Source organism: Oncorhynchus mykiss, chromosome 16 (genome assembly GCF_057628025.1).
Source record: "Oncorhynchus mykiss isolate SJ-2025 chromosome 16, ASM5762802v1, whole genome shotgun sequence".
NCBI classification, from domain to species: domain Eukaryota; kingdom Metazoa; phylum Chordata; class Actinopteri; order Salmoniformes; family Salmonidae; genus Oncorhynchus; species Oncorhynchus mykiss.
In genome coordinates, this window is record NC_143037.1 from 20897658 (window position 1) to 20925446 (window position 27789).

General features: G+C 42.3%; 1 protein-coding gene across 1 annotated transcript in view; it reads right to left on the reverse strand.

The window, feature by feature from the left end:
- si:ch211-183d21.1 (uncharacterized) overlaps positions 1-18346 on the reverse strand; it is a 35728-nt gene extending 17382 nt beyond the window's left edge. The window contains exons 1-10 of the mRNA XM_021565182.3: positions 18076-18346; positions 16338-17232; positions 15921-16101; positions 15678-15817; positions 14799-15364; positions 6920-7193; positions 6508-6703; positions 5480-5664; positions 5066-5161; positions 468-617 (exon numbers count right to left, since the gene is read on the reverse strand). Coding sequence (XP_021420857.2) covers positions 468-617; positions 5066-5161; positions 5480-5664; positions 6508-6703; positions 6920-7193; positions 14799-15364; positions 15678-15817; positions 15921-16101; positions 16338-17178 — 2629 coding nt within the window. The 5' untranslated portion in view covers positions 17179-17232; positions 18076-18346. The remainder of the gene's footprint in view (positions 1-467; positions 618-5065; positions 5162-5479; positions 5665-6507; positions 6704-6919; positions 7194-14798; positions 15365-15677; positions 15818-15920; positions 16102-16337; positions 17233-18075) is intronic.
- Positions 18347-27789: the final 9443 nt, after the last annotated feature.

The window sequence follows — 27789 nt, forward strand, 5'->3', positions numbered from 1 at the left end:
ATACACCATGTTGATTGGCAGGTGGAATGATGTCCAATGGGGTTGCAATGTAAAAGTGGGAGGCAAGGATCAGGTCGGCTCCATTCCTCCTCGCTCGGCAGAGATTTCAGAAAAGCTACAATTGTGAGCTATGTCAGGGGGGCTGACATAGTAAGGGGGGCTGACATAGTAAGGGGGGCTGACATAGTAAGGGGGGCTGACATAGTAAGGGGGGCTGACATAGAAAGGAAGAGAAGCAAGAATAACCAGAGGATGGGAAGGAGTGGCTCACCTCATTTGCCACTCTACTCTCCAACAGACACTTTTGATAGGATCACCTACTTTCGAAAGAACCTAACGAATCCCCACATGCAAAATATAAAATAAAATAATTGAAAGAGAACCTCCCCATTTCGGATAGTTTTCTTCCGCTTTGTGCCTCGTTAACACAACAGAGTTTAGTGAATGTTGTTCAAGCGGGGGCTCACCAGTGCTCATGCGTCGGTCAGTAGCCGGGCCGTTACAGGTGTCCCCCTGGGTGGGGGAGGTCTGGAGGATGAGGGCCCTCTGGTGGTCCGACAGGGCCTGGATGTTTCCCTGCACACGCAGCCACCCGGCAGCACAGGAGAAGTTGGCCACTGACACACACACACACACACACACAAAAATTACTCTACTATTATAGAAAACATCAAACCAAATCCCACATCCTATTGCACAATGTTATGTGAGGGTATATCAATTAGGAAATGTATTATGAGTGTGCCCCAGTGGACGCTCATGAGAGGAGGAAGGGGAGGACCATCCTTCTCAGTAAATCTTTTTTTTATGTATATATATTTTTTTACATTATCCTTATTAATCAGACTGGTTTTTACATGGACGATACATTGGAGATAATATAAGACAAGTACTGGATACAATAGAACACTAGGAAATATCTGGGAAACCAGGCCTGGTATTCATAGCTGAATTTGAAAAGGCCTTTGATAAAGTACGACTGGAGTTTATATACAAATGCCTGCAATACTTCAATTTTGGAGAATCTCTTATAAAATGGGTTAAAGTTATATATTGTAACCCTAGGTGTAAAATAGTAAATAATGGCCACACTTCAGAAAGATTTAAACTGTCAAGAGGAATAAAACAAGGTTGTCCACCATTGGCATATCTATTCATCATTGCCATCGAAATGAAATGTTTGCTGTTAAAATCAGAGCCAACAATAAAATGAAGGGATTAGAAATCCAGCGCTTAAAAACACAGGTGTCATTGTAAACTGACGATTAATGTTGTTTTCTTTTAAATCTACAAATAGAATCCCTCCACAGCTTCATATATGATCTAGATACTTTTTCTAACATCTCTGGATTAAAACCAAATTATGATAAGTGTACTATATTAAGTATTGGATCACAAAAAAAATTACTTTTACATTACCGTGTAGATTACCAATAAAATGGTCAGATGGGTATGTGGACAAACTCGGTATAGATATCCCGAAAGAAATACAATCTCTCACAACATTACATTTGAATAGAAAGTCAACAAAAATAGACAAGATGGAAAGGAAAATACAGTCTAAGTCGGAAGTTGACATACACCTTAGCCAAATACATTTAAACTCAGTTTTTCACAATTCCTGACATTTAATCCTAGTAACAAAATCCCTGTGTTAGGTCAGTTAGGATCACCACTTTATTTTAAGAATGTGAAATTGTCAGAATAATAGTAGAGAGAAATATTTCTCTCAGCTTTTATTTCTTCCATCACATTCCCAGTGTGTCAGTGGTTTGCATACACTCAATTAGTATTTGATAGGATTGCCTTTAAAATTGTTTTACTTGGGTCAAATGTTTCAGGTAGCCTTCCACAAGCTTCCCACAATAAGTTGGGTGAATTTTGGCCCATTCCTCCTGACCGAGCTGGTGTAACTGAATCAGGTTTTGTAGGCCTCCTTGCTCGCACACACTTTTTCAGTTCTGCCCACAAATGTTCTATGGGATTGAGGTCAGGGCTTTGTGATGGCCACTTCAATACCTTGACTTTGTTGTCCTTAAGCCAATTTTGCCACAACTTTGGAAGTATGATTGGGGTCATTGTCCATTTGGAAGACCCATTTGCGACCAAGCTTCATCTTCCTGATTAATGTCTTGAGATGTTGCTTCAATATATCCACATAATTTTCCATCCTCATGATGCCATCTATTTTGTGAAGTGCACCAGTCCCTCCTGCAGCAAAGCACCCCCACAACACGATGCTGCCACCCCCATGTTTCACGGTTGGGATGGTGTTCTTCGGCTTGCAAGCCTCCCCCTTTTTACTCCAAATATGACGATGGTTATTATGGCCAAACAGTTCAGTTTTTGTTTCATCAGACCAGAGGGCATTTCTCCAAAAAGCACCATCTCTGTCCCCATGTGCAGTTGCAAACCGTAGTCAGGCTTTTTTATGGCGGTTTTGGAGCAGTGGCTTCTTCCTTGCTGAGCGGACTTTCAGGTTACATCAATATAGGACTCGTTTTACTGTGGATATAGACTATTTGTTACTTGTGTCCTCCAGCATCTTCACAAGGTCCTTTGCTGTTGTTCTGGGATTGATTTGCACTTTTCGCACCAAAGTATGTTCATCTCTAGGAGATGACCAAATACTTATTTTCAACCATAATTTGCAAATAAATTCATTAAAAATCCTACAATGTGATTTTTTTTCTCATTTTGTCTGTCATAGTTGAAGTGTACCTATGATGAAAATTACAGGCCTCTTATCTTTTTAAGTTGGAGAACTTGCACAATTGGTGGCTGACTAAATACTTTTTTGCCCCACTGTATGTATGTATGTATGTATGTATGTATGTATGTATGTATATATATATACACAGTGCCTTGCGAAAGTATTCGACCCCCTTGAACTTTGCGACCTTTTGCCACATTTCAGGCTTCAAACATAAAGATATAAAACTGTATTTTTTTGTGAAGAATCAACAACAAGTGGGACACAATCATGAAGTGGAACGACATTTATTGGATATTTCAAACTTTTTTAACAAATCAAAAACTGAAAAATTGGGCGTGCAAAATTATTCAGCCCCCTTAAGTTAATACTTTGTAGCGCCACCTTTTGCTGCGATTACAGCTGTAAGTCGCTTGGGGTATGTCTATCAGTTTTGCACATCGAGAGACTGACATTTTTTCCCATTCCTCCTTGCAAAACAGTTCGAGCTCAGTGAGGTTGGATGGAGAGCATTTGTGAACAGCAGTTTTCAGTTCTTTCCACAGATTCTCGATTGGATTCAGGTCTGGACTTTGACTTGGCCATTCTAACACCTGGATATGTTTATTTTTGAACCATTCCATTGTAGATTTTGCTTTATGTTTTGGATCATTGTCTTGTTGGAAGACAAATCTCCGTCCCAGTCTCAGGTCTTTTGCAGACTCCATCAGGTTTTCTTCCAGAATGGTCCTGTATTTGGCTCCATCCATCTTCCCATCAATTTTAACCATCTTCCCTGTCCCTGCTGAAGAAAAGCAGGCCCAAACCATGATGCTGCCACCACCATGTTTGACAGTGTTCAGGGTGATGAGCTGTGTTGCTTTTACGCCAAACATAACGTTTTGCATTGTTGCCAAAAAGTTCAATTTTGGTTTCATCTGACCAGAGCACCTTCGTGTTTGGTGTGTCTCCCAGGTGGCTTGTGGCAAACTTTAAATGACACTTTTTATGGATATCTTTAAGAAATGGCTTTCTTCTTGCCACTCTTCCATAAAGGCCAGATTTGTGCAATATACGACTGATTGTTGTCCTATGGACAGAGTCTCCCACCTCAGCCGTAGATCTCTGCAGTTCATCCAGAGTGATCATGGGCCTCTTGGCTGCATCTCTGATCAGTCTTCTCCTTGTATGAGCTGAAAGTTTAGAGGGACGGCCAGGTCTTGGTAGATTTGCAGTGGTCTGATACTCCTTCCATTTCAATATTATCGCTTGCACAGTGCTCCTTGGGATGTTTAAAGCTTGGGAAATCTTTTTGTATCCAAATCCGGCTTTAAACTTCTTCACAACAGTATCTCGGACCTGCCTGGTGTGTTCCTTGTTCTTCATGATGCTTTCTGCGCTTTTAACGGACCTCTGAGACTATCACAGTGCAGGTGCATTTATACGGAGACTTGATTACACACAGGTGGATTGTATTTTTCATCATTAGTCATTTAGGTCAACATTGGATCATTCAGAGATCCTCACTGAACTTCTGGAGAGAGTTTGCTGCACTGAAAGTAAAGGGGCTGAATAATTTTGCACGCCCAATTTTTCAGTTTTTGATTTGTTAAAAAAGTTTGAAATATCCAATAAATGTCGTTCCACTTCATGATTGTGTCCCACTTGTTGTTGATTCTTCACAAAAAAATACAGTTTTATATCTTTATGTTTGAAGCCTGAAATGTGGCAAAAGGTCGCAAAGTTCAAGGGGGCCGAATACTTTCGCAAGTTACTGTATATTAGGGGATTGGAAATGATGCAGACAATTACATTAGAAGCTACAATCTGCCTGCAATATTAAAGGTGATCCACCCCCTAAAAAGTCCCCTCCTGTTGCCAGTGTCAATTCCTTCCTGATATGAACTGAAGCCATGTCTCATTTGTCGTCTAATCCAGTGGCGCAATGAATGCTTCCTCTCCAAGCACCGAGTAGCCCTGTCCATTTTCTCTCATTAATGTATGTAGAGTCTTCCCAGTCAAATCCTGTCCTGCCCTCAGTGGAAGTGTTGGAACTCTTTTCCAACACCATCCATCCATGATGAGCCTGTCCTCCACAGAAGCTGCTGAACACCTCAACTCATGCCTCATTCAATCACTGCTGTGATCCTATCCCCACACTAAGTAGCCCTCTCATTCCCCATAATATGTCTATTAAATGTTTTAGGTTCAAATAAAACAACGTTTTTTTTAAAAACACACTTTGTCCTCTCTGTGCGTTCTGCACCTATACCGTGGGTCTGCCATGTTCAAGTCACCAGCCTCCACTGGTGTGCCCTTGTTTGCAACCCTGTGTGTGTGTTGTCTCTGTAATGCAAGAGTGTTGTGTCTCACCCTGCAGGTAGAGGGCAGAGATGCCACAGTGACATCTTTCTTCCAGGTAGCCAGCCACATCCATCTCACTGTGACTCTGCACCAGCCCACTGCAGTCTGACAGAAAGAGAGCAACAGATAGAGAAAAAGAAGAAAAGAGTGAGCTTTAGTATGGTTAAGGACGGTACATAAGCCATTAGAGATACTAATGATTTGAGACCACTTGATTGAACATTATACTATGTGTTACGCACTTAAAAATGCAACACCTCGAATACGCTATATCAGACAAACTGTCTAGTCATGCAGCAGAATTATTCCTCTAATCATTCCGGAAATGTGTGCTACTAGCGTCAATTTCCATTTACACTTCCCTTTTCTTAAAATACTCATAAAAAGCCCAATTTCCCAAGACCTATGGATGACATGGCTTACTTCCTGGGTGCTCCTGCCAATCACCGGAGAGGGGTGCCAAGCATAGGTCGATGTCGCTGGAGAAGGCGGGGCTGGGGCAGATGTTGGTCAAGCGTGGGGTGGGGGAGGAGCTGGTCCAGGAGGAAGGGCTTCTCGCCTCACAGCAGGAGCAACGGCTGAGAGACACAGGACCTTCCTCCACTGACCTGTAGCGTACACAGAGATGCGCGTGCACACACATGCAAGGTATATTTATTGACACTAAGGCCTAGATTCAATCAGATTGATGTTAACTGGCGATAGTAGACATCCACATAGCTGATGTTCGAAGATGTCGGAGGAGCTGCGTTTGAGCTGTCAAATCGGTGAGCAGCTGTTCTTGTGATCATTGCCACGAAGCCATACCTGTCCCACTCGCGTTAGAAGTTCAAAACGAGAAAGCGTAGCCTATATAGAAATAGGGCCGGGACGATACCAGTATCACTGGAAACCAGCCCTAATATTGGAAACAAACATCATTATGTTGTCATCCAGAGTCACCTTTCATTTATTTTCCAAGCTATAGCCCACAATATTTTACATACAGCAGGTTTATAAAGGACCAAAGAGTATGGTCTGCTTTGTGTTTTCATTTTTGCCATGGAAAGAATATTGGTATCGTCTTGGCCCCAATAGAAATAATGTGCTCAAATTGAAAATCATTCAACAACAAAAAATAATGAGAATTTCTATCAGCCTAATTGTTCTATCAGCCAATTCCATTGTTCGAACTTGTAAACAAGGCTGCATGCCATTTCTCTTAATCCGACTCGGTGCAGTCAATGGCAATGTCCGGTTTAGATATAATTGCGGCAGCCGCTTGTGGATTTGACAGCTTTCTAACGCATTTCCACCTCTGACACTGTAAAAACATCAGCTATGCGGATGTCAGCTAAAGCGGATCGGACTGAACCGGGCCCGAAGAAAAGACTGTCTAGCTTCACTTGACCTATATACCTTGATGAAGAGTTTTATTCTCAGTAGTAAAAACAAGTGGATTTCATTCCTACCTGAGTACAGGCATCACCTGCTGCCCTCTGGTGGCTGAGAGTTTAATGAGAAGTCTCAGGTCATTACTGAACACTAGGGTGTCTCGGAGAGTGCTGTTGGTTAGGGTGGTACCAGCTCTACACACAGTGACTGTGTCAGAACACAGCACTACGGCTCCATTGGCCGGAATTGTGGCCCCCTCGGGAAACACCTGGTCTGTGAGAGAGATAGCGTAGAGATTATAGACCAGGTGAGGGAGGGAACGTGTGAGAGAAATATACATTTTTGTTGTTCTATTTTTTCCGTTTATTTCTTTCCAGGTTACTGTTTATTAGGGCAACAAAACGTTTCAAAATGTTGTGCAAATAGTCCCTCCCCGTTTCACACCATTTCTTTTTGATTCATGCCTAGTGAACATCACCCTGCTCTCACCTGCTCCGGTGACGTTCCCGATGAGGTAGAAGCCGTTGTGGTCGGTGAAACTGGTCAGGGGTAGGGCCATGGTCGTACCGGTTCGATTCTCTTCAAACACTGTCAGGACCAGGCCCTGTAGGGAGGTCAGGGGCGGTCCTAGCAGCTCCACAAACCCCCTCTGCCGGCTGTGGTTGGTCCAGCGAGCACCGCCCACCTCACTGATGACCACACCCTCAGGGGGAGGGGGTGGGCGGGGACAAGAGTTCTCCCTCAGAGGTGTGGGTGGGGCCACCTGAAGAACAATATAATTGATAGGTGTTCAATGGTACAATAGCTTGCCAATTGAACAGGTGCCCTGGCTATCTAATAGACAGACTGGGGCCACGTCCAAAATATCTTCTTTCTAGTACACGGGAAGATGCCAGATAAGTAAATGTTTCCTTTCTAGTTAAGCAATGGCCAAACAATGAGCAAAATACAACTGGTTAGAGCAGGGTTGTGCCGCCGATGTCATACTTGTATTCGTGATCGTATCCATTTTTAAAATCACACTCGTAATCAGATTTACTCGTGATCGGAAAACCCAGAAGTGTGGTTTAAATGCAGGTAAAGCCGATACCACAAGTGCACATTACTGCACTATCACTCAGAGTGCATCTCAGAGCACATCGTTATGAAAATGCACATGATTTACTTACTCAGTCCAATTATCAACAGGCGGCTAATAAATAGCCTAATGCATGGCTGGCTTCTACTGCCTGCATTTATTCCAGGATTTAGAGATGAAGCTAGGCTAATTTGCTTGCCCCATATATTGTTTCACTTTTTCACCCATATATTGTTTTCACTTCTTATGCCACAACATTTGATCAATTAAAATAAAAACAACCTACATTTTTCATTTTACTTTCTAATGATCTGACGCTCGGTAAACATGCCTGGGTGAGAAGAAATAATAATAGCAAGCAAGCATGCATGCAGTGGCTTGGATCACGAGAGACGACGTCAGCAACGGACAGACAAAGTAGACCTACTAAACAACCCCAAGTAGACAGACTAAAACAACCATATAGCCTGAGCAAAGTCAACAGGAAATAACCTAGATTGAACAACAACGACTAGCTACGGATTCTGATTTATATACAGTGTTTGGAGAAGGGGAGACTTGTGTCCTAAGACGACTGACTGTGTGAGTGTCTGTTCGGGGGAAAATGAGAGTGGCTTGTTCTAATCCAACCGCCCCGTTTCTTTACAGACAGAAGAACTAGCCAATAGGTGTTTGGAGCACACAGCACTTCACACTGTTTGAGGGAGAGAGAATCGCGAGTGAATTTTTTTTCCCCCAATCACGGATAATTACAAAAATACCCGTGTCATATTCGTATTTGTGAAATTCTCCATATCCGTTACAATACTTGTTTTGTCTGAGTACTCGACACAAGCATTTCGCTGCACTCGTAATAACATCTGCTAACCATGTGTATATGAACAATACATTTGATTTAGAGTGGTTCCATTCCAATAAGTTAAAAAAATTGGAAGAGAGATGGATTTTTATAGTGAAAAGACTGCAAGTATCATTGAGGGCAAAGGGCATGGCATATTATGGTTGTTTTAGCATCCTTATTTATGTAATTATACTGAACAAAAATATAAAATGCAACAGCTTCATATATTTTACTGAGTTAAGGTTCATATAAGGAAATCAGACAATTGAAATTCATTCTTTAGGCCCTAACCTATTGATTTCACAACTGGGAATACAGATATGCATAGGTTGGTACCTTAAAAAAAAAAAAAGATGGTGAGCCACACCCCTATCTGGTGTGACCACAGTTTGCCTCACGCAGCGCAACACATCTCCTTTGCATGTTTATTGTGGTCTGTGGAATGTTGTCCCACTCTTCAAATGGCTGTGCGAAGTTGATGGATATTAGCGGAAACTGGAACACACGGTCGTACACGTCGATCCAGAGAATCCCAAACATACTCAATGGGTGATATGTCTGGTGAATATGCAGGCCATGGAAGAACAGGGACATTTTAAGCTTCCATGAATTGTGCAGAGATTTGTGCAGAAATGTATTTATTTAGCCCTTCGTACATCAGCTGATATCTCAAAGTGCTGTACAGAAACCCAGCCTAAAACCCCAAACAGCAAGCAATGCAGGTGTAGAAGCACATTATCATGCTGAAACATGAGGTAATGGCGTCAGATGAATGGCACGACAATGGGCCTCAGGATCTCGTCACGGTATCTCTCTGCATTCAAATTGCCATCGATAAAATGCAAATGTCTTGGTTGTCCATAGCTTATGCCTGCCCATACCATAACCCCACTGCCACCATGGGGCACTCTGTTCACAACGTTGACATCAGCAAACCACTCGCCCCTACTACGCCATACACGTACGTGGCCTGCGGTTGGAAGTACAGCCAAGTTCTCCGAAACGACATATGGTAGAGAAATTTACCAATTCTATTCTCTGACAACAGCTTTGGTGGACATTACTGCAGTCAGCATGCGAATTGCACTCTCCCTCAAAAGTTGAGACATCTGTGGCATTGTGTCGTGAGACAAAACTGCACAATTTAGAGAGGACTTTTATTGTCCCCAGCACAATGTGCACCTGTGTAATGATTAGGATGGCAAAGGGTCGGAAACTTTCTGGTAAATTTCAATAAATTTCCCGGAGTTTTCCATGGGAAGATAAGCCCGGGAATTTAGCATAAATTCAACAAAAAAGTTAGCTTATAACAGTGACCCTTTTTTGTGGGATACACACAAGGCAATTCTAGGTCTTGTGGCATATTTTGGTTAAACTATCCCCAATTCAATGGAATTGCAACCCTCTGCATGCACAGTGCACTCTTCCATCACATGTACAGCTGATTCTCAAGATCTTGCACACTTATGAGATATTATTGAGCCCACACTACTACACTGTCTGAGCTAAGGACTACATGCTTTCTGGTAAATTTGGATTATAATACTGGGTGGGGTGAATATATTTTATACGACATACATTATTTTTTTGTTAACTAGTAAATAGTAGCCTACAGCATTGTGTGTTTAAATCATTTCTAACTTGTTAACCATTTCTGCTAGTTAGTTTTTGCTACCATGTGGGTTTTAGCTTGCTTAAGCCTGCTAACTAAGGAGTGTTCATTCACCTGTTTCCATACATGTTTCAAAGGAGTTGTTTAATCTAACTGTTTAACTATTTATATGTACATTGTATTTGTTTAAAAAAAAAAAAATTTAAAGTACAATTTTTTTCTAATCTTTACAGGAAAATGCCACGGGCACTACCTGATGTGTGGAGACATTTACCTGCAGCTAATGTAGAAGGAAAAGCTGTTTACATTTGCAAATACTGTGCCAAATCATATGTGAAGAATGCAACAAAGATGCAGAATCATCTGGCCAAGTGCATAAAGTTCCCTCAGCGCTCACAACAAGCAACCTCTGACAAAAGTCCTTCTACCTCTATTCGAGGTGAAAATTATGAATCAGACACTTTACCAATAGCAAAAGCTCATGGTCCTCCTGAATCAAAGTTTTTTGACTCACTGGAGAAACGTAGTCAGAGAAATGCTGATGAATGTCTTGCTCGAGCTGTGTATTCAACTGGTTCACCACTGATGCTCACAGGCAATGTGTATTGGAAGTAGAGGTCGACCAATTAATCGGAATGGCCAATTAATTAGGGCCGATTTCAAGGTTTCATAACAATTGGAAATGTGTATTTTTGGACACCGATTTGGCCAATTTAATTTTAGATTTTTTTTAAACTAGGCAAGTCAGTTAAGAACACATTCTTATTTTCAATGACGGCCTAGGAACGGTGGGTTAACTGCCTTGTTCAGGGACAGAACGACAGATTTTTACCTTGTCAGCTCGGGGATTCAATCTTGCAACCTTCCGGTTAACTAGTCCAACACTCTAACCACCTGTCTTACATTGCACTCCACAAGGAGCCTGCCGGTTACGTGAATGTAGTAAGAAGCAAAGGTAAGTTGCTAGCTAGCATTAAACTTATCTTATAAAAAACAATCAATCATAATCACTAGTTAACTACACATGGTTGATGATATTACTAGTTTATCTAGCCTGTCCTGCGTTGCATATAATCGATGCGGTGCGCATTCGCGAAAAAAGACTGTCGTTACTCCGTGTACCTAACCATAAACATAAACACATTAAAATCAATACACAAGTATATCTTTTTTAAACCTGCATATTTAGTTAATATTGCCTGCTAACATGAATTTCTTTTAACTAGGTAAATTGTGTCACTTCTCGCAACAGAGTCAGGGTATATGCAGCAGTTTGGGCCGCCTGGCTCGTTGCGAACTGTGTGAAGACTATTTCTTCCTAACAAAGACAGCCAACTTCGCAAAACGGGGGATGATTTAACAAAAGCGCATTTGTGAAAAAAGCACAATCGTTGCACGAATGTACCTAACCATAAACATCAATGTCTTTCTTAAAATCAATACACAGAAGTATATATTTTTAAACCTGCATATTTAGCTAAAAGAAATCCAGGTTAGCAGGCAATATTAACCAGGTAAAATTGTGTCACTTCTCTTGTGTTTATTGCACGCAGAGTCAGGGTATATGCAACAGTTTGGGCCGCCTGGCTCGTTGCGAACTAATTTGCCAGAATTTTACGTAATTATGACATAACATTGAAGGTTGTACAATGTAACAGCAATATTTGCCACACGTTAGATAAAATATGGAACGGTTCCGTATTTCACTGAAATAATAAACGTTTTGTTTTCGAAATGATAGTTTCCGGGTTCGACCATATTGATGACCAAAGGCTCATATTTCTGTGTGTTATTATGTTATAATTAAGTCCATGATTTGATATTTGATAGAGCAGTCTGACTGAGCGATGGTAGGCAGCAGCAGGCTCGTAAGCATTCATTCAAACAGCACTTTTCTGCGTTTTGCCAGCAGCTCTTCGCAATGCTTCAAGCAATGAGCTGTTTATGACGTCAAGCCTATCAACTTCCGATATTAGGCTGGTGTAACCGATGTGAAATGGCTAGCTAATTAGCGAGGTGAGCGCTAATAGCGTTTCAAACGTCACTCGCCCTGAGACTTGGAGTAGTTGTTCGCCTTGCTCTGCAAGGGCCGCGGATTTTGTGGAGCAATGGGTAACGATGCTTCGAGGGTGGCTGTTGTCGATGTGTTCCTGGTTCGAGCCCAGGTAGGGGCGAGGAGAGGGATGGAAGCTATACTGTTACACTGGCAATACTAAAGTGCCTATAAGAACATCCAATAGTCAAAGGTATATGAAATACAAATGGTCTAGAGAGAAATAATCCTATAATTCTTATAATAACTATAACCTAAAACTTCTTACCTGGGAATATTGAAGACTCATGTTAAAAGGAACCACCAGCTTTCATATGTTCTCATGTTCTGAGCAAGGAACTTAAACATTAGCTTTTTTACATGACACATATTGCACTTTTACTTTCTTCTCCAACACTTTGTTTTTGCATTATTTAAACCAAATTGAACATGTTTCATTATTTATTTGAGGCTAAATTTATTTTATTGATGTATTATATTAAGTTAAAATAGGTGTTCATTCAGTATTGTTGTAATTGTCATTATTACAAATACATTTCTTTATTTTATATCGGCCGATAAATCGGTATCGGGTTGTTTATTTTGGTCCTCCAATAATCGGTATCGGCGTTGAAAAATCATAATCGGTCGGCCTCTAATTGGAAGAGATTTCTGAATGTTCTTCGCCCAGCATACACTCCTCCAACCAGACCTGCTTTATCTACTCATTTGCTGGATGCAGAGTTCAAGTGAAAGTCAAGAAAATCATAGAGAAAGTAGACTGATGGGTGGTCGAATGTTCGTAGGCAACGAATAATTAACGACATCATCTCCACCCCTCAATCAGTATTCTACAAGAGCACAGACACAAGGGACAACAGACACACCGGTCTCTACACTGAAGATGAGCTGAATACAGTCAAAAATTACCTTGGACAACAGAAGGTATTTGCACTGGTGACAGACAATGCTGCGAACATGAAGGCTGCTTGGTCTAAAGTGGAGGAGTCCTTCCCTCACATCACACCCATTAGCTGTGCTGCTCATGCATTGAATCTGCTCAAGAACATCATAGCACTGAAAACAATGGATACACCCTACTAGAGAGCCAAGGAAATTGTTAGGTATGTGAAGGGTCATCAAGTTATAGCTGCAATCTACCTCACCAAGCAAAGAATAAGAGCACCACATTGAAGCTGCCCAGCAACACCCGTTGGGGTGGTGTTTTCATCATGTTTGACTGTCTCCTGGAGGGGAAGGAATCTCGCCAAGAAATGGCCATATCACAGTCTGCCGATACGGCCAGCCCAATCAAGAGGATCCTCCCGGATGATGCATTTTGGGAGAGAGTGGTAAGCAGCCTGAAACTCCTGAAACCTATAGCAGTAGCCATTGCACGGATTGAGGGAGACAATGCCATCCTGTCTGATGTTCAGACTCGGCTTGTAATGTAAGAAAATAAATATATATGTATGCTGGCAAGAGCATCCTGTCTGGTGCAGAGATCAACAAGGCCTATGGTATCATCACTACCATGTCTCGCCACCTTGGCCTGGATGAAGGCAAGGTTCTTGGCAGTCTGGCGAAGTACACATCCAAGTAAGGGCTTTGGAATAGAGATGCAATATGGCAGTCGTGCCAACATATCTCATCAGCCACCTGGTGGAATGGACTTTGTGGACATGAGGCTCTTTCCTCTGTTGCCTCTATCATCCTCCAAATCCCACAAACATCAGCCGCCTCAGAGCGCAACTGGTCCTTGTTTGGGAACACGAACACCAAAGCACGCAACAGGCTGACCAATACAAGGGTTGAACAACTGGTTGCCATCTGGGCAAATTTGAGGCTTATTGAGCTAGACAACAAGCTAACCTCAACAAGGTTGGAAAATGACAGTGAAGATGAGACCTCAGAGTCTGATGTTCAAGAGGTGGACATTGAGGAGGTCCAGGGAGAAGACATGGAAGCCTGAGAGGAAGACAACCAAAGCTTTAGTTTCTAGACTATCATTTTACGTTGAAAATGTTTTTGGGAGATGCGATGGATCATAGGGGGTCATTCAATATTCCCTTTCTTTTGTTGTTCAGTGAAATCATCCCATGTGAAGAGTCAACTCATTTAATTAAAGTTCAATTCGTAACTAAATAGTTTTATTTCTATTGGAAGGATATAATCATTTGCAATTAGGTCTACTTATGACCAGTATCTCTACCTGCACATGACCATCTGATCATTTATCACTCCAGTGTTAATCTGCAAAATTGTAATTATTCGCCTACCTCCTCATGCCTTTTGCACACAATGTATATAGACTCTATATAGCCTACCTGGTTAAATAAAGGTGAAATAAAAAAAATACATAAAAAAAAATATGGTAAAAGGTTTATGTTTCTGTCTCCATATGACATCTACATTTAAATGGTATTAATATTAATTTGCATATATTCCCATTAATTCCCATGTACTCCCACAGAAAGTTTCCACCTCTGAATATTCCCCAAAATGTGCAACCCTAGTAATGATCATATTGTTTAATCAGCTTCTTTATATGCCACACCTGTCATCTGGATGGATTATCTTGGCAAAGGAGAAATGTTCATTAACAGGGGATGTAAACAAATTTGCACACACAGTTTGATAGAATACGCTTTTTGTGCGTTTGGAAAATGTCTGGGATCTTTTTCAGCTCATGAAACATGGGCCCAACACTTTACAATGTTGGGTTTATCTTTTTGTTCAGTGTACCATTGCTAAGGCACTCTGGAAAATAGCCTCTGCTGATGTAATACAGAAAGGGGTCCTCACCACGAAAGCAGACTGGTCGGCGGGCAGGAGGCCGTTACAGCGGCTCAAGGCCTCGTCTCCTGGCTGCACGTCCGAGTCCTCCAGCAGGGGGAGCTGTCCTGGGGTCAACGCATCGCTCAGCTCCTGGGTGTCCTTGTCCGAGCCCCTCAGTCGGTACACCACCGCGTCTAGCAACCCCTGGGTGGGGATCCCTGTCTGAAAGGCAGAGGGCGGGCCGAAGGGGCTGCGGTACAGGGCCACTGCGTCCGGTCCGTTCTGGATGGTGTTGGGTGGCAGGCGGATCGAGGGGGCTGGGACCAGCCTATCACTGCCCACCAGGAAGTAGCCCTGGGCAGTGGTGAAGTGGCCTGTGAGGCTGATCTCGCGGTAGGGCTTGCTGTTGTGTCCGCTGAACAGGAGGAGCCACACGGCCTGCAGAGAGACGCGGCGGCCCGACGGGTGCCACAGTTCGATGAACTCGCCATCCTCGGCTGAGCCCGGGTTGTCAGCATTTACCTCGCTGATTAGAAAGTCTCCCCGACCCCAGGGAGGGAGGTGAGGGGGCACTTCTGTACCTCCAGGGACCACTGAAGAGCGGAAAAATTAGATTTACCAAATAGCAACAGGTCAAAACTCACTACTATTTGGATACATTATATTGTCTCCTCAATTTGGTAACTATTTACATTAAATTGCTCTTATACACATGTTTGTAAACACATATTGTTAGATAGCAATTATACTCTATTCAATGCATGTTCATTATCCTAAATGTTTATTGAATTGGCTATGATTGATTAGAAGCTAATCGATTTGCCTATAAGCACTAATGTGTATCACCAATCGAAAGCATCCCCAATGTAAAGGTGTCAGTGTGATAGCGAAATATGTAACACTCACCAGTGGCGTGAGGGCAGATCTTTGGCCATGGGCACTGGTTGGGCTGTCCGGGGGTTTGTGGCGCTTCCCAGAATACACCAGGGTCCCTGGTCCAACTGGCCACACCACAGCGACTGAGGTAGAGGCCTCCTTCCCCAAACCTGAGAAAGACCAGCAAGGTTAGTACTTCAGCCTAAGAAAGATAAATGGATGGATGATTGATAGATGGATGGGTGGCTGGATGAGTATGGGTGGGTGGATTACCTGGCGCTGAGCTGATAGGGCTGTCTGCCTGGTATAAGGGTCTCTGTGAGGTTGGCGCTGGGTTGGTTTCCTGGTCCAGCGAACACAAAGGCGTCTAGGGGCTGCGTCTGGCTCAGGGGGCTGCCTACAGGGAAGTCCGAGGCCTTGCCACTGTACAACGCCACTGCCCCCGACTCATCTCCTGATGTATAACATTGTAGAACTTAATCACTCAACATAGCTTCCACACCAACAAACACGGCACTTTTCATACACAGGACGTGAAACAATTTGCGTAGATATAATTTCACACACAAAATACACAGGTCCAGCTCCTTGACTCATAGAAATCTCTGCAAGACCTCCCAATGAAGAGATATGAAGCTTTTCTCAGCCCTGAAGACCAGTAGGAGCTCCTCCAGGTACAGGTTCACTGACCTTTCATGTTGTTCTTGTCGATGGTGATGGAGATCAGGCCTTCCCTGGAGGTGTGCACGTCGACACTCTCGCTGACCATGTCCGTCCGCCCGTCCAGCACCAGCAGCACCAGAGGCCCTGCAGCCTGGGACTCGCTTAGCTCCACAAACCCGTCCACCTGCCCCCCTCCCAGCTTCAGCTCGCTGATACGCGTGGTGGCAGTGCTGGGATCAGGGGGGATGCAGCGGTTGCGTTGGCCAGGTGATGGCAGGTCCACCTGGAAGCCCCAGCTTTCCCCAGAGATCAGGCACCTTTCGATGGACTCATCCCCCTCGTGGGCCCCCTCGTCCTCCACGAAAGCCGACTCCCCTGGGGTCAACGTCTCAGCCAGGACCTCTGCGCCCCCGGACCGCCGCGTCATGTACACGATGGCATCCACCAGCCCCACGGCTGTGGCGTTCATCTTCTCCCCGTAGCGTGCCGCAGACGTGTGGTAGAGCGCGATGGCGTCCGGGCCATTCTGGACGGTGTTGGGTGGGAGGGGGATGGCCGGTTTTGGCTGCATGTCCACCGAGCCAACCAGGAAGAAGCCCCGGTCGTCTGTGGTGTGGCCCTTCAGGTCCAATACTTTGTAGGCTATGTTTCCGTTTCCATTGTAGAACACCAGGGTGTAGCCTTCCAGTGAGGCCCTCTGGCCGCTGGTGTGGTAGAGCTCAACGAACTCAGTGGTGTCCAGTTTGGGGTTGTCTGCGTTGACTTCACTGATGATGAGGCAGGGATCTCCCCAGACTGACGCAACCAGACACACGGACAGGCAGACAGCGTATGTTGCGACCAGGCGAAGGGTCAGTCTTACCATCATGGTTAACTACTTCCCCAAAAATGTCAGTGCTAAAATGCATTAAGGGTTGAAAGTCTGAAAGATGAAGAAAATTAAGAAGAAACTTTTGAGGCACAAAAACAACAAATATTGACTAGAAATCACAGAAGGTGAAATTATGTTGTGGTGAGGATATCATAACGGTCTTCACCACCCAGACAAGGGGCAAACTCAAAACTACATTACTGTTTATCGGTTTTTACAAAAATAGACAGAATGCATGTTGCATTCTAGGCTAGTAGTATCTGATGATTGAGTCGCCAAAAACAGGAAGATGATCGGGAATGTATGTCTTAAGAGTTACAGTGTGGGTAAATCCTGCATTTCTTGGAAAGCACACGTAGACTAGGATACATTTATTTCATCCAAATTAATTTAGGCCGTGGCTGCGGATTAATGCAAAAATTGTTCAACTGTGATTTGTATTTTATTTTTTCTCACTAGTACTAGGACAAAAACATGTTTTATAGCTTCCTGGACCTTGAATTAACCAAATAGTAGCTGTAATCTTCGGTAGACAACGTTAAAATAAAAATGTGCGTAATTACATTTTCGATCGTTTCTTACCAAACGGTAGACCAGGGAATCACAACGACAGTGAATTTTGGCTCGAGCATCATAGCGCATAGAAAACGAAGAAAGTTGCCTGCTAATTATTTATTTTTTAAATGCTTAACTAGGCTGCTACTATACGTGCTATGTAGCTATAGAGTGAAAATACTGGAACGGAATATCTTCAGTTAAAACCCCATTCAAGACCACTACTTGTTGCATAGAAGACGATATTCAAGTCACGGCTATCTCAACGACGAAACGGTTGTCATTCGAGTTCATCAGTGCCACACAGGGTTAGGGTTACAAAGTAGCGACGTGACTTACTGTATTTCAGTGTCCCCGTCCACGACGAAGGGAGTATTGAAACAATGTTTCCAATCCAAACAAATCTGCTTTCTTATTCCGAGAGATATAATAGTAAACTTTGTTTCAATCTCTGCCGCTCCCAGCGTCGTCTGTCCACATTGACAAAGCACTTTCTCCCCCTCTCCCGTGCGTGGGCGTTCAGGGGGGGGGGGGGGGGGGGGGATGATCCTCGGGTATCCTTCTCGTGCTGCGTAACATTCCATGCCATTCAAATTCAGCTCTGTGGTCTGCCTGTGTTTTACACACAAAAAATGATATATTGGCCTTATGTTTAGAAAAGTGATTTTATTAGACTTTGGCGTGTTTACATTTTTATTAAAGGAGGCAAGGTGGGACTTTTTAAATGTTCAAATATTTAAATTTTCAAATATTTTCAAATATTTTAGGGGAATGTTGACCTACACCTTGATTTATATGGCCTGTAGGCCCCTGAGAATCCACAAGGACTGCGAAACACCTTGGCCACGGAGCACCAACAAGTTGGATATTCCTAGCTGGGTGACCTCATCTAATATGTTCTTGGTTAACGAGCATGAAGAAAAATATGAATCACATATTTTTACGATTCACAAGTGTCTCTAAATGTAGGGCCAAGTCTACCCCTGACTTTCCACATCTGCCATTTTACATTGTAGTTTGGACATTAAAGTTACTTTATTTTATTAAAATCAAATCAGTTGTATTTGTCACATGCACTGAATACAACAGGTGTATAATATTGTCTAAACAACAACGTCTAGTCGTATATCTGCGCTGAATCATTTTTCCTATTGAGGTTTTGAAAACGGCTGACTTCAAGAGTGAATGCTCCTTAATTAAAGCAACTTCTCGTTTTGAAAATGTAATGTGGCATTGATATGAGTAAGAAACATGTATTCTACTGTCAAAATTGACTACAGTGTAAATATGATAATTTTTGTCATAAAGTCGTTCTCGTCCACAACGGATATTTGCAAAATAATACGAAAACATGGTGTCACAGAATGAAGGGTATTGTACGTTTTCCCGTGGGTTGAGTTTATGGAATTCTTCCCTCATGCCCACAGCTGGCAGCACCCAAGTAATCATATATTCTGTGCACAGATGCAAAGGACCATTCTGATCATAATACCCATGGTCAATTTGGTGTGACATTTGATATCCCTATGGGCTAGTTAGGGACCGTCACTAAATTACACAATATACATGGGATACTTTTTAAAAGGTCAATAGCTCCAAATTTCAATGACCTCAAAACCTCAAACCAACTATACATTGAGACAACTAAAATACGTGCAACATGAAAATATTGTCCCATTTTCATTGTGTCATTTATTAAATGGGTTATTTTTCATAAAACCCTGGCAAGAGTGGCTAAAAGGGTGTTTAGCGTCCCCAGTGGTTCTGCAAGTGTATAGAGGATATTTTCCGCTGCTCTCCAGTGTTTACATGCTGTTTATATGACATGTCGCCTTTTTGAAATGATGAGCACTGCTTACATTCACCTTTTCATGTTTATTAAAATACTTTTCATTCAAATCATGTGGTTTGGTTTCAGTACTTCAAAACCAAATGGTAGATCCAGGTAGTGACACAAATAGAGGGAATTTGGAGCCATTTCCCCCCCCCCCTGTGAGCACAGAGCGGTTTTTGAAATGCTAATTTAAAAATTAATGGTGAAAAAATGATTGGAACCATTTCGCTGTTTGACCAACTTGTTTTATGGGTATTATGACACCTCCGCTGTGGGGCACTATGGCTGCTAGCATTTCTTAATAAACCAAATCTCAAACAAAGCCAAATCAGGAAATGCAGTCATCCTTTAAAGGGAACTGAAATTCCTGATTTAGCCTTGGTTTCAACTTCTCATTAGGGAATGGGAAAAGGTTATAAGGACATGCCTCACACCCAAACCGACATTTAATTTCAGAATAATTTTGGGGGATTAAAGTTAGGTTAAAGGTTTGGTGAAGGTCAGGGTCAGTTTTAGGTTTTTGCTAGGATTGAGTTTTTTTGACAGGTTTTGAGATAAAATCAAAACTGTTACGGTACCCTTCATTCAGCAAAATACATATTTTTTTCCTAATTATCTTGCAAATCTCAATTTTGGATGAGACTGACTTTATGACCAACATGATCCTATTTACACTTTGTAGTACATTTTGACACTAGAATAAATGTTTGACTAATATCGATCCCACATAGGCCATTTTCTAAGAGAAGTTGTTTGCCTTCAGTTGCTGTTGAAATATGATCTAGTTTCCAGAGAAATGAGGAACCTGTGGTCAAATTGCGTCTTCTTTGAGGCTTTAAATGATCTCACCCTTTAGTACACATCAAACCCCAAAATGATTCATTCACATTTCTAATTTTGTAAAGGTACCCTTTCTCCAATATGAGCTAGGATATTTGGTTGCAAGATGTCCATTTACAAAGGGTATATCAACTGTTATTACTTGCTGTTCCCTACAAAGCTGGGTCTCTTCATCCTGGGTCTTGGTTAATGATCTTGGACTGGACTGTGGTATAGATAGCCCTTTTCTCAAATGAACACATCTGTAACACAACCAGAAGAGTTTGTTGTCCTCCCATAATACCAAGATGTGTAAAGATATGTACCACATGTTAAATTCACTTCAGACATATAGATCTGCAATATGTTGTGTGTACACCTATAAGGATCGGGAAATTAACCTGCTTTGGTATGTGAAAGGGTTAAAACAAATTTGGTATGAATCTATGTTCAAAACAAGAATAAAACAAAATACTTTCTAACACGTTGTTCAATTTACACAGTATGAGCCCATACTCCATGCACTTGTGTTTTTGGGCTAAGCCTTTGATTACTATCACCTGAATCCCCTGAGCTACTCTAATTGGAACAACCAATCAGCTCACTGGAACAATTAATGCAGTTTAGAATAAAATAACCCGAAAACCAGTGCATGACAGTGTTTTTGTAACGTCATTACGTTGTATTTCATTTTAAAACCTCAAGATGGCCCTATATGCACAGTCCTGATGCAGTAGCACAACAGACCCGATAGTCTCAAGGCATTCAGGACATGTGTCATGTGTTAAAGAAATACCAATTATTTTTGAAAGCCTTTGGGTTCAAACATTGCAACTGAAAAATGTATTGCCTTATAAAGGATTATAATACTTTATTACCAGTTAATTCCTTATGTTCTCTTTGTGGCTTATTACATGTATCTTATGCATACATTTAAATATGCATTTGTAGGCATACGTGTTCACCTTAACCCTGGTAAGTTTTAAACATTATCTGTTGTAGCCTGATATATCAAAGGCTCATTTCAAAGCCTTCCCCTTTGGTGTAAAAAAAAGAAAGAAAAGGTTTTGAGAGTCATTTTCCAGAAGAAAAATACATGTAGGCCAGACACACAGACACTCATTCTGGTCGTAGTTTACCTCAGGGATGGCCTCTGCAAAATGAAAATGTTATTTATTGTCTGCTACCAGTGTTGGAAGCCGTAAGCGTCAGTGGGCTTGTTAATGATCCAGGCTATATCACAACCGGGCTGTGATTGGTCCCATAGGGCAGTGCACAACTGGCTCAGCTTCGTCTGAGTTTGTCCGGTGTAGAACGTCATTGTAAATAAGAATGTGTTCTTAACTGACTTGCCTGGTTAAATAAAGGCTACTTTTAAAAATAATAATTATGGAGACAAATCACTTTCTGTAGAATTGTGCAACATGTATGTCATCACTCTCAATGGTATTTACATGTGTTACATTTGAGTGATTTATTGGCTTTGCTTTCCCCAATACACTCAACAACAGTGAAGTCTCCACTTTTTGGAGCAGAAGATGCAGATGCTGGTTACAGTAAATCAAAAGAGGGGGCTCATGGGTAGGTGTCAGTAAGAGGGTGACAATAATTGGAGGGAGAAAGGCAGAGAGAGAGGGAGAGCAAAAGGTTGTCCAGATTGTTTTCACACTCTTGCCTTGACCACCAGAAGACAGAAAGAGAAAGAGAACAGTTATGAGCTGAAAAACAGTATGCCAGTGCAAGGGAGGACAGTAGCAGGTGACCCAACCCTGGTTTGTAGCTACTATGATTTACCATTATAGCCCATTTAATTGCAGTAACTCTGTTACTGATTTGTAGGTAATTCTGTTACCGATTTGGTAACAACATTTGTTTATCACTTCATTTAAATGAAATTGATATTAGTACAAGCACTATACCTAATTGTTAGGTCTACCTTTACTAGATACTTCTGTGAACTTTTATTATCCTCCCTCCTCGTTGGGGAGAGAAATTAGAAAATATCTTAAAGATATGTGGGTTTTTGATAACGGAATGACAAGACACTAGGCAATGTTTAGAAGGCATATTATTTCTCCAAGACTAAGTATAAGTGTTGATATTACACTGAACAAAAATATAAAGTGCCAGTACCGTGTTTCATGAGCTGAATAAAATTTCCCAGAAATGTTCCTTACATAAAAGCTTATTTCTCTCAAATGTTGTGCACAAATTTGTTTACATCCATGTTAGTGAGCATTTCTGCTTTGCCAAGATAATCCACCTGACAGGTGTGGCATATCAAAAATCTGACTAAACAGCATGATCATTCTACAGGTGCACCTTGTGCTGGGAAAACGAAAGGCCACTAAAATGTGCAGTTTTGTCACACAACACAATGCCACAGATGTATCAAGTTTTGAGGGAGCATCCAATTGGCATGCTGACTGCAGGAATGTCCACCAGAGCTATTGCCAGATACTTGAAGGTTCATTTTTCAACCATAAGCCACCTCCAAAGTCATTTTAGAGAATTTTGCAGTACGTCCAACCAGCCTCACAAACACAGACCAGCCTAGGACCTCCACACCCGGCTTCTTCACAACAAACACAATTGCATGTTATCGATGGCAATTTTAATACACAGAGATACCGTGAAGAGATTGTGAGGCCCATTGTCGTGCCATTCATCGCCGCCATCACCTCATGTTTCAGCATGATAATACACAGCCCCAAGTCACAAGGATCTGTACATGATTCCTGGAAGCTGAAAATGTCTCAATTCTTCCATGGCCTGCATACTGAGGCATGTTACCCGTTGAGCATGTTTGGGATGCTCTGTATCAACGTGTATGACAGCATTTTCACTGTGCCCTCCAATATTCAGCAACTTCGCACAGCCATTGAAGATGAGTGGGTCAACATTCCACAGGCCAAAATCAACAGCCTGATCAACTCTATGCGAAAGAGATGTGTCGCTCTGCATGAGACAAATGTTGGTCACACCAGATACTGACTGGTTCTGATCCACAACCTACCTTTTTAAAAATGTATCTGTGACCAACAGATGCATATATATATATATTCCTAGTCATGTGAAACCCATAAATAAGGACCTAATTAATTAATTTCAAATGACTGATATAAACTGTAACTCAATAGTATTTGAATGTTGCGTTTATATTTTTGTTCAGTATAGTTGACAAGGGTCTGTACTTCAACATTGTGTTTTGACATATTTCTAATACCTTAAGACTTTTTCCTGATATGTTTTCTTAGATCCCTTTTCCATCCGTTTGACCAGAAATCAAAGCCTTCAATTATTACATTTTTTTAAGATGGAAATTCAAAAAAATAAAAAAAATGCTTTCATTTCTTAAAAATATAGACTCTTAGCTTTCATTTGACACCCATTTTGAAATGCTCCTATCAACTTCACATGTTGGTCGTCGTGGGTCCTTTACATGGAAATGCCGAAGTCTCAAACCCATTGACTGGGACTCCATTGTGGGCCTGCCAAGAGGTAAATTAAACTGTCAAGCAAGGAAAATGAGCAAGACTTGTCTCCTGTGGTGGGCAGACAGATTCCTGGGAGGGAAGTGATTCATATCCTCTGTTGATGATGACACTTCCCACTGGGCTCAGACGTAATTTCAACGTCTGGGTGATTTATATTTGGTTCAGTTGTCAACTGAAGTGAATTCAACACAAAAATAAATAAATAATTAAATGTCACCATGTCATTGGATTTAGGTCAACAGTTTGGGTGAAAAAAAAGACATTTCCCTTACACTGATGACTTTTTGTAAATCTGGTCAGATTCCCATGTGTACTGAGCAAAAATATAAACGCAACATCAAATCAAATCAAATGTTATTTGTCACATGGGCTGAATACAACAGTGAAATGCTTACAAGCCCTTAACCAAAAATGCTGTTTTTAGAAAAATAAGTGTTAAGTAAAAAAAAAATACATAAGTTAAAAATGATAAATAAAAATGTAAAAAATCTTAGAAAAAGAACAAATGTTTAAAGAGCAGCAGTAAAATAACAGTAGCGAGGGGGGGACAATGCAATTAGTCCGGGTAGCCTTTTGATGAACTGTTCAGGAGTCTTATGTCTTGGGAGTAGAAGTTGTTAAGAAGCCTTTTGGACCTAGACTTGGTACTCCGGTACAACTTTCTGTGTGGTAGCAGAGAGAACAGTCTATGACCATGTTGGCTGGAGTTTTTGACAATTTTAGGGTTGCTTACACTGCATGGTATAGAGGTCCTGGATGGCAGGAAACTTGGCCCCAGTGATGTACTGGGCCGTACGTACTACCCTCTGTAGTGCCTTGCCGTCGGAGGCCGAGCAGTTGCCATACCAGGAAGTGATGCAACCAGTCAGGATGCTCTCGATGTTGCAGCTGTAGAACTTTTTGAGGATCTGAGAACCCATGCCAAATCTTTTCAGTCTCCTGAGGGGGAATAAGCTTTGTCGTGCCCTCTTCACGACTGTCTTGGTGTGTTTCGACCATGACAGTTGGTTGGTGATGTGGACACCAAGGAACTTAAAGCTCTCAACCTGCTCCACTACAGCCCCGTCGATGAGAATGGGGACATGCTCGGTCCTCCTTTTCCTGTAGTCCACAATCATCTCCTTTGTCTTGATCATGTTGAGGGAGAGGTTGTCATCCTTGCACCACACGGCCATGTCTGACCAGTCAATTGAAATAAATTCATTAGGCCCTAATCTATGGAGTTCACATAACTGGGCAGGAGTGCAGCCATAGGTGGGCATAGGCCAGGCCCACCCACTTGGAAGCCAGGACTAGCCAATCAGAATGGGTTTTTCCTCACACATGGGCTTTATTACAGACAGAAATACACCTCAGTTTCATCAGCTGTCCGGGGTCGCTGGTCTCAGACGATCCCGCAGGTGAAGAAGTCGGATGTGGAGGTCCACATGTGGTTCCACGTGGTCTGCAGGTGTAAGGCCGGTTGGACGTTATGCCAAATTCTCTGAAACGACGTCGGCAGAGAAATGAACATTAAATTCTCTGAAACAGCTCTGAGGGACATTCCTGCAGTCAGCATACCAATTGCATGCTCCCTCAAAACTTGAAACATCTGTGGCATTGTGTTGTGTGATAAAACGGAACATTTTAGAGTGGCCTTTTATTGTCCCCAGCACCAGGTGCACCTGTGTAATGATCATGCTGTTTAATCAGCTTTTTGATATGCAGTTGGATGGATTATCTTGACAAAGGAGAAATGCTCACTAACAGAGATGTAAATAAATGTGTGCAGAGAAATACATTTGAGAGAAATACGTTTTAGAAAAATTCTGGGATATTTTATTTCAGCTCATGAAACATGGGACCAACACTTTACATGTTGCATTTGTATTTCTGTTCAGTGTAGACTCAACATCACCAATTTTTATTTTTGTGTGGAAATGGCATGGTAACAATGTTGATTCAACCAGTTTTCGAGGAGGTTCTGTGCCTCATCTGTAGGAAAGCCTCTGATGTTGACAGGAAAAAGGTCAATAGAAATGTTTGTTGTACAAATTTGTTTGGGCATCAGAGTAATACAGCAAACTGCAATGCAACTCCTCTAGTCTAGGACTTTCATGTGAGGTTCATGTGGGTTCATGTGCATCTCAATTTCATTCCTGTCAAAACAACTTCCACTCCTCAAAACGTCCAAGCGAAGACAAACTTGCAAGGTATGTTTCCTGACAACTCTCTCCTTCGTTCTTCCCTTCCTCCCTTTCCCTCCCTCCCTCCCTCCCTCCCTCCCTCCCTCCCTCCCTCCCTCCCTCCCTCCCTCCCTCCCTCCCTCCCCCCTCCCTCCCTCCATTCAGTCTTTCAGTTTTGTTTGTCCTTCAGACTGCACTCACAGGGTTCTATCATCCTAACTCAGAGGCTTCCTGTGGTTTTGCAGTATTGTCAAACCATAAAGCAAGAGAACACAAAAGCCTCAAAGTCCTCGGTCTCCTTCAAATCTGCATTGCAGTAGAACAGCATTCAACCTATCGCCACTCAAACAGGGAATGTTGTTGGTCTCTGTCTAGTGGATGGATATCAGGTCGCTCAATTGATCACAGTGAGTGTGACTGCGTTTTGGATCTGAACAGAGCGTTGGCTCACTCTAGTGGCAGAAAGACAAAGATTGCCATCCCTGAATCATCAGATTTCAGCTGCACCAGTCTGGCCTGTGGGTAGAGCATATGCGCCAGCCTGGAGTATTTAGCCAACCACAAGAAAACATTGATCAAACAACAGACGCGAGACCAGAACCCTACTCAGCCCCCCATAAACTCCACCCATGAAGCTGCTTTGATCAGAAGCTTTGGACTCATAATGTATGATCTATGGGAATTATTTTGTTAAACTGATATAGGAATAGCTATCAAGGGGAAAAACATTGATTTTGACTGAAGTCTGTCAGTCAGTGCATACTGTAAATCACCCCCCACACCCCAGCATGTTTGTATGCCCTTTCATTCAAATGACCCCAATGACTTCCCCCGAGTGTCCCTCAACCTAATTTTCCTCCTCATTAGCTCGTACTGGAGACATTTGCCATTTTGAGGACAGAGGAGAGCAGCTTGAGTACCCACCAGAGGAGAACATGGATTAAACTTGCTAGAGTAGTGTGTAGTGAGTGTGTTGTGAAGTGGATGGGAACCTCTAAGGGTTTGCACCACAACAGATATGTGATAGGATAACGCAGCGAAGCCTCACACAGACAAACTAAGACTGTGTGTGTATGGTGGTTCATACATAAGTGCATTTTGCATGCCTTTTCCAGGTGTGTGTGTGCGTGTGTGTGTAGGGTCTACCCAGGGGAGGCATAGGGATGACGCTGGTATTTGACATTGACAAATGAGGGAGAGACTGTACTCTACCCTTACAGCACATCTCAGCAAGCACACCTCATCAGCATTCAACATGCATCATTAGCTCATCCATCCATCCAATCACGTGAGATTTCCCCATGTAGAGTGTGTGTGTGTGTGTGTGTGTGTTTTTGTGTGTGTGTTTTTGTGTGTGTGTGTGTGTTTGTTTTTGTGTGTGTTTTTGTGTGTTTTTGTGTGTGTGTGTGTGTGTGTGTGTGTGTTTGTGTGTGTATGTGTGTGTGTGTGTGTGTGGGCATACGTGTACTGGTGAGTGTTTGCGCATACTTGTGCGTGTATGTGTAAGGGAGAGACTGAGGGAGAATCCCTTTGTGTTCCTCCCTCTGTATTCCCAAGGTCATCTGTAGGAAATGTGATCAGCTACAAGACAGTCAATGCATTCAATTCAAGGGATAGATGGCATTTAAGGTCAGTAAGCACATAGAATTGACACATACACATTTATTACAAGCCAAATAGCCTACATGTTGGATTGCTGATATATTATCCAATAAATGCAAAATGCCAATTGCTTTTC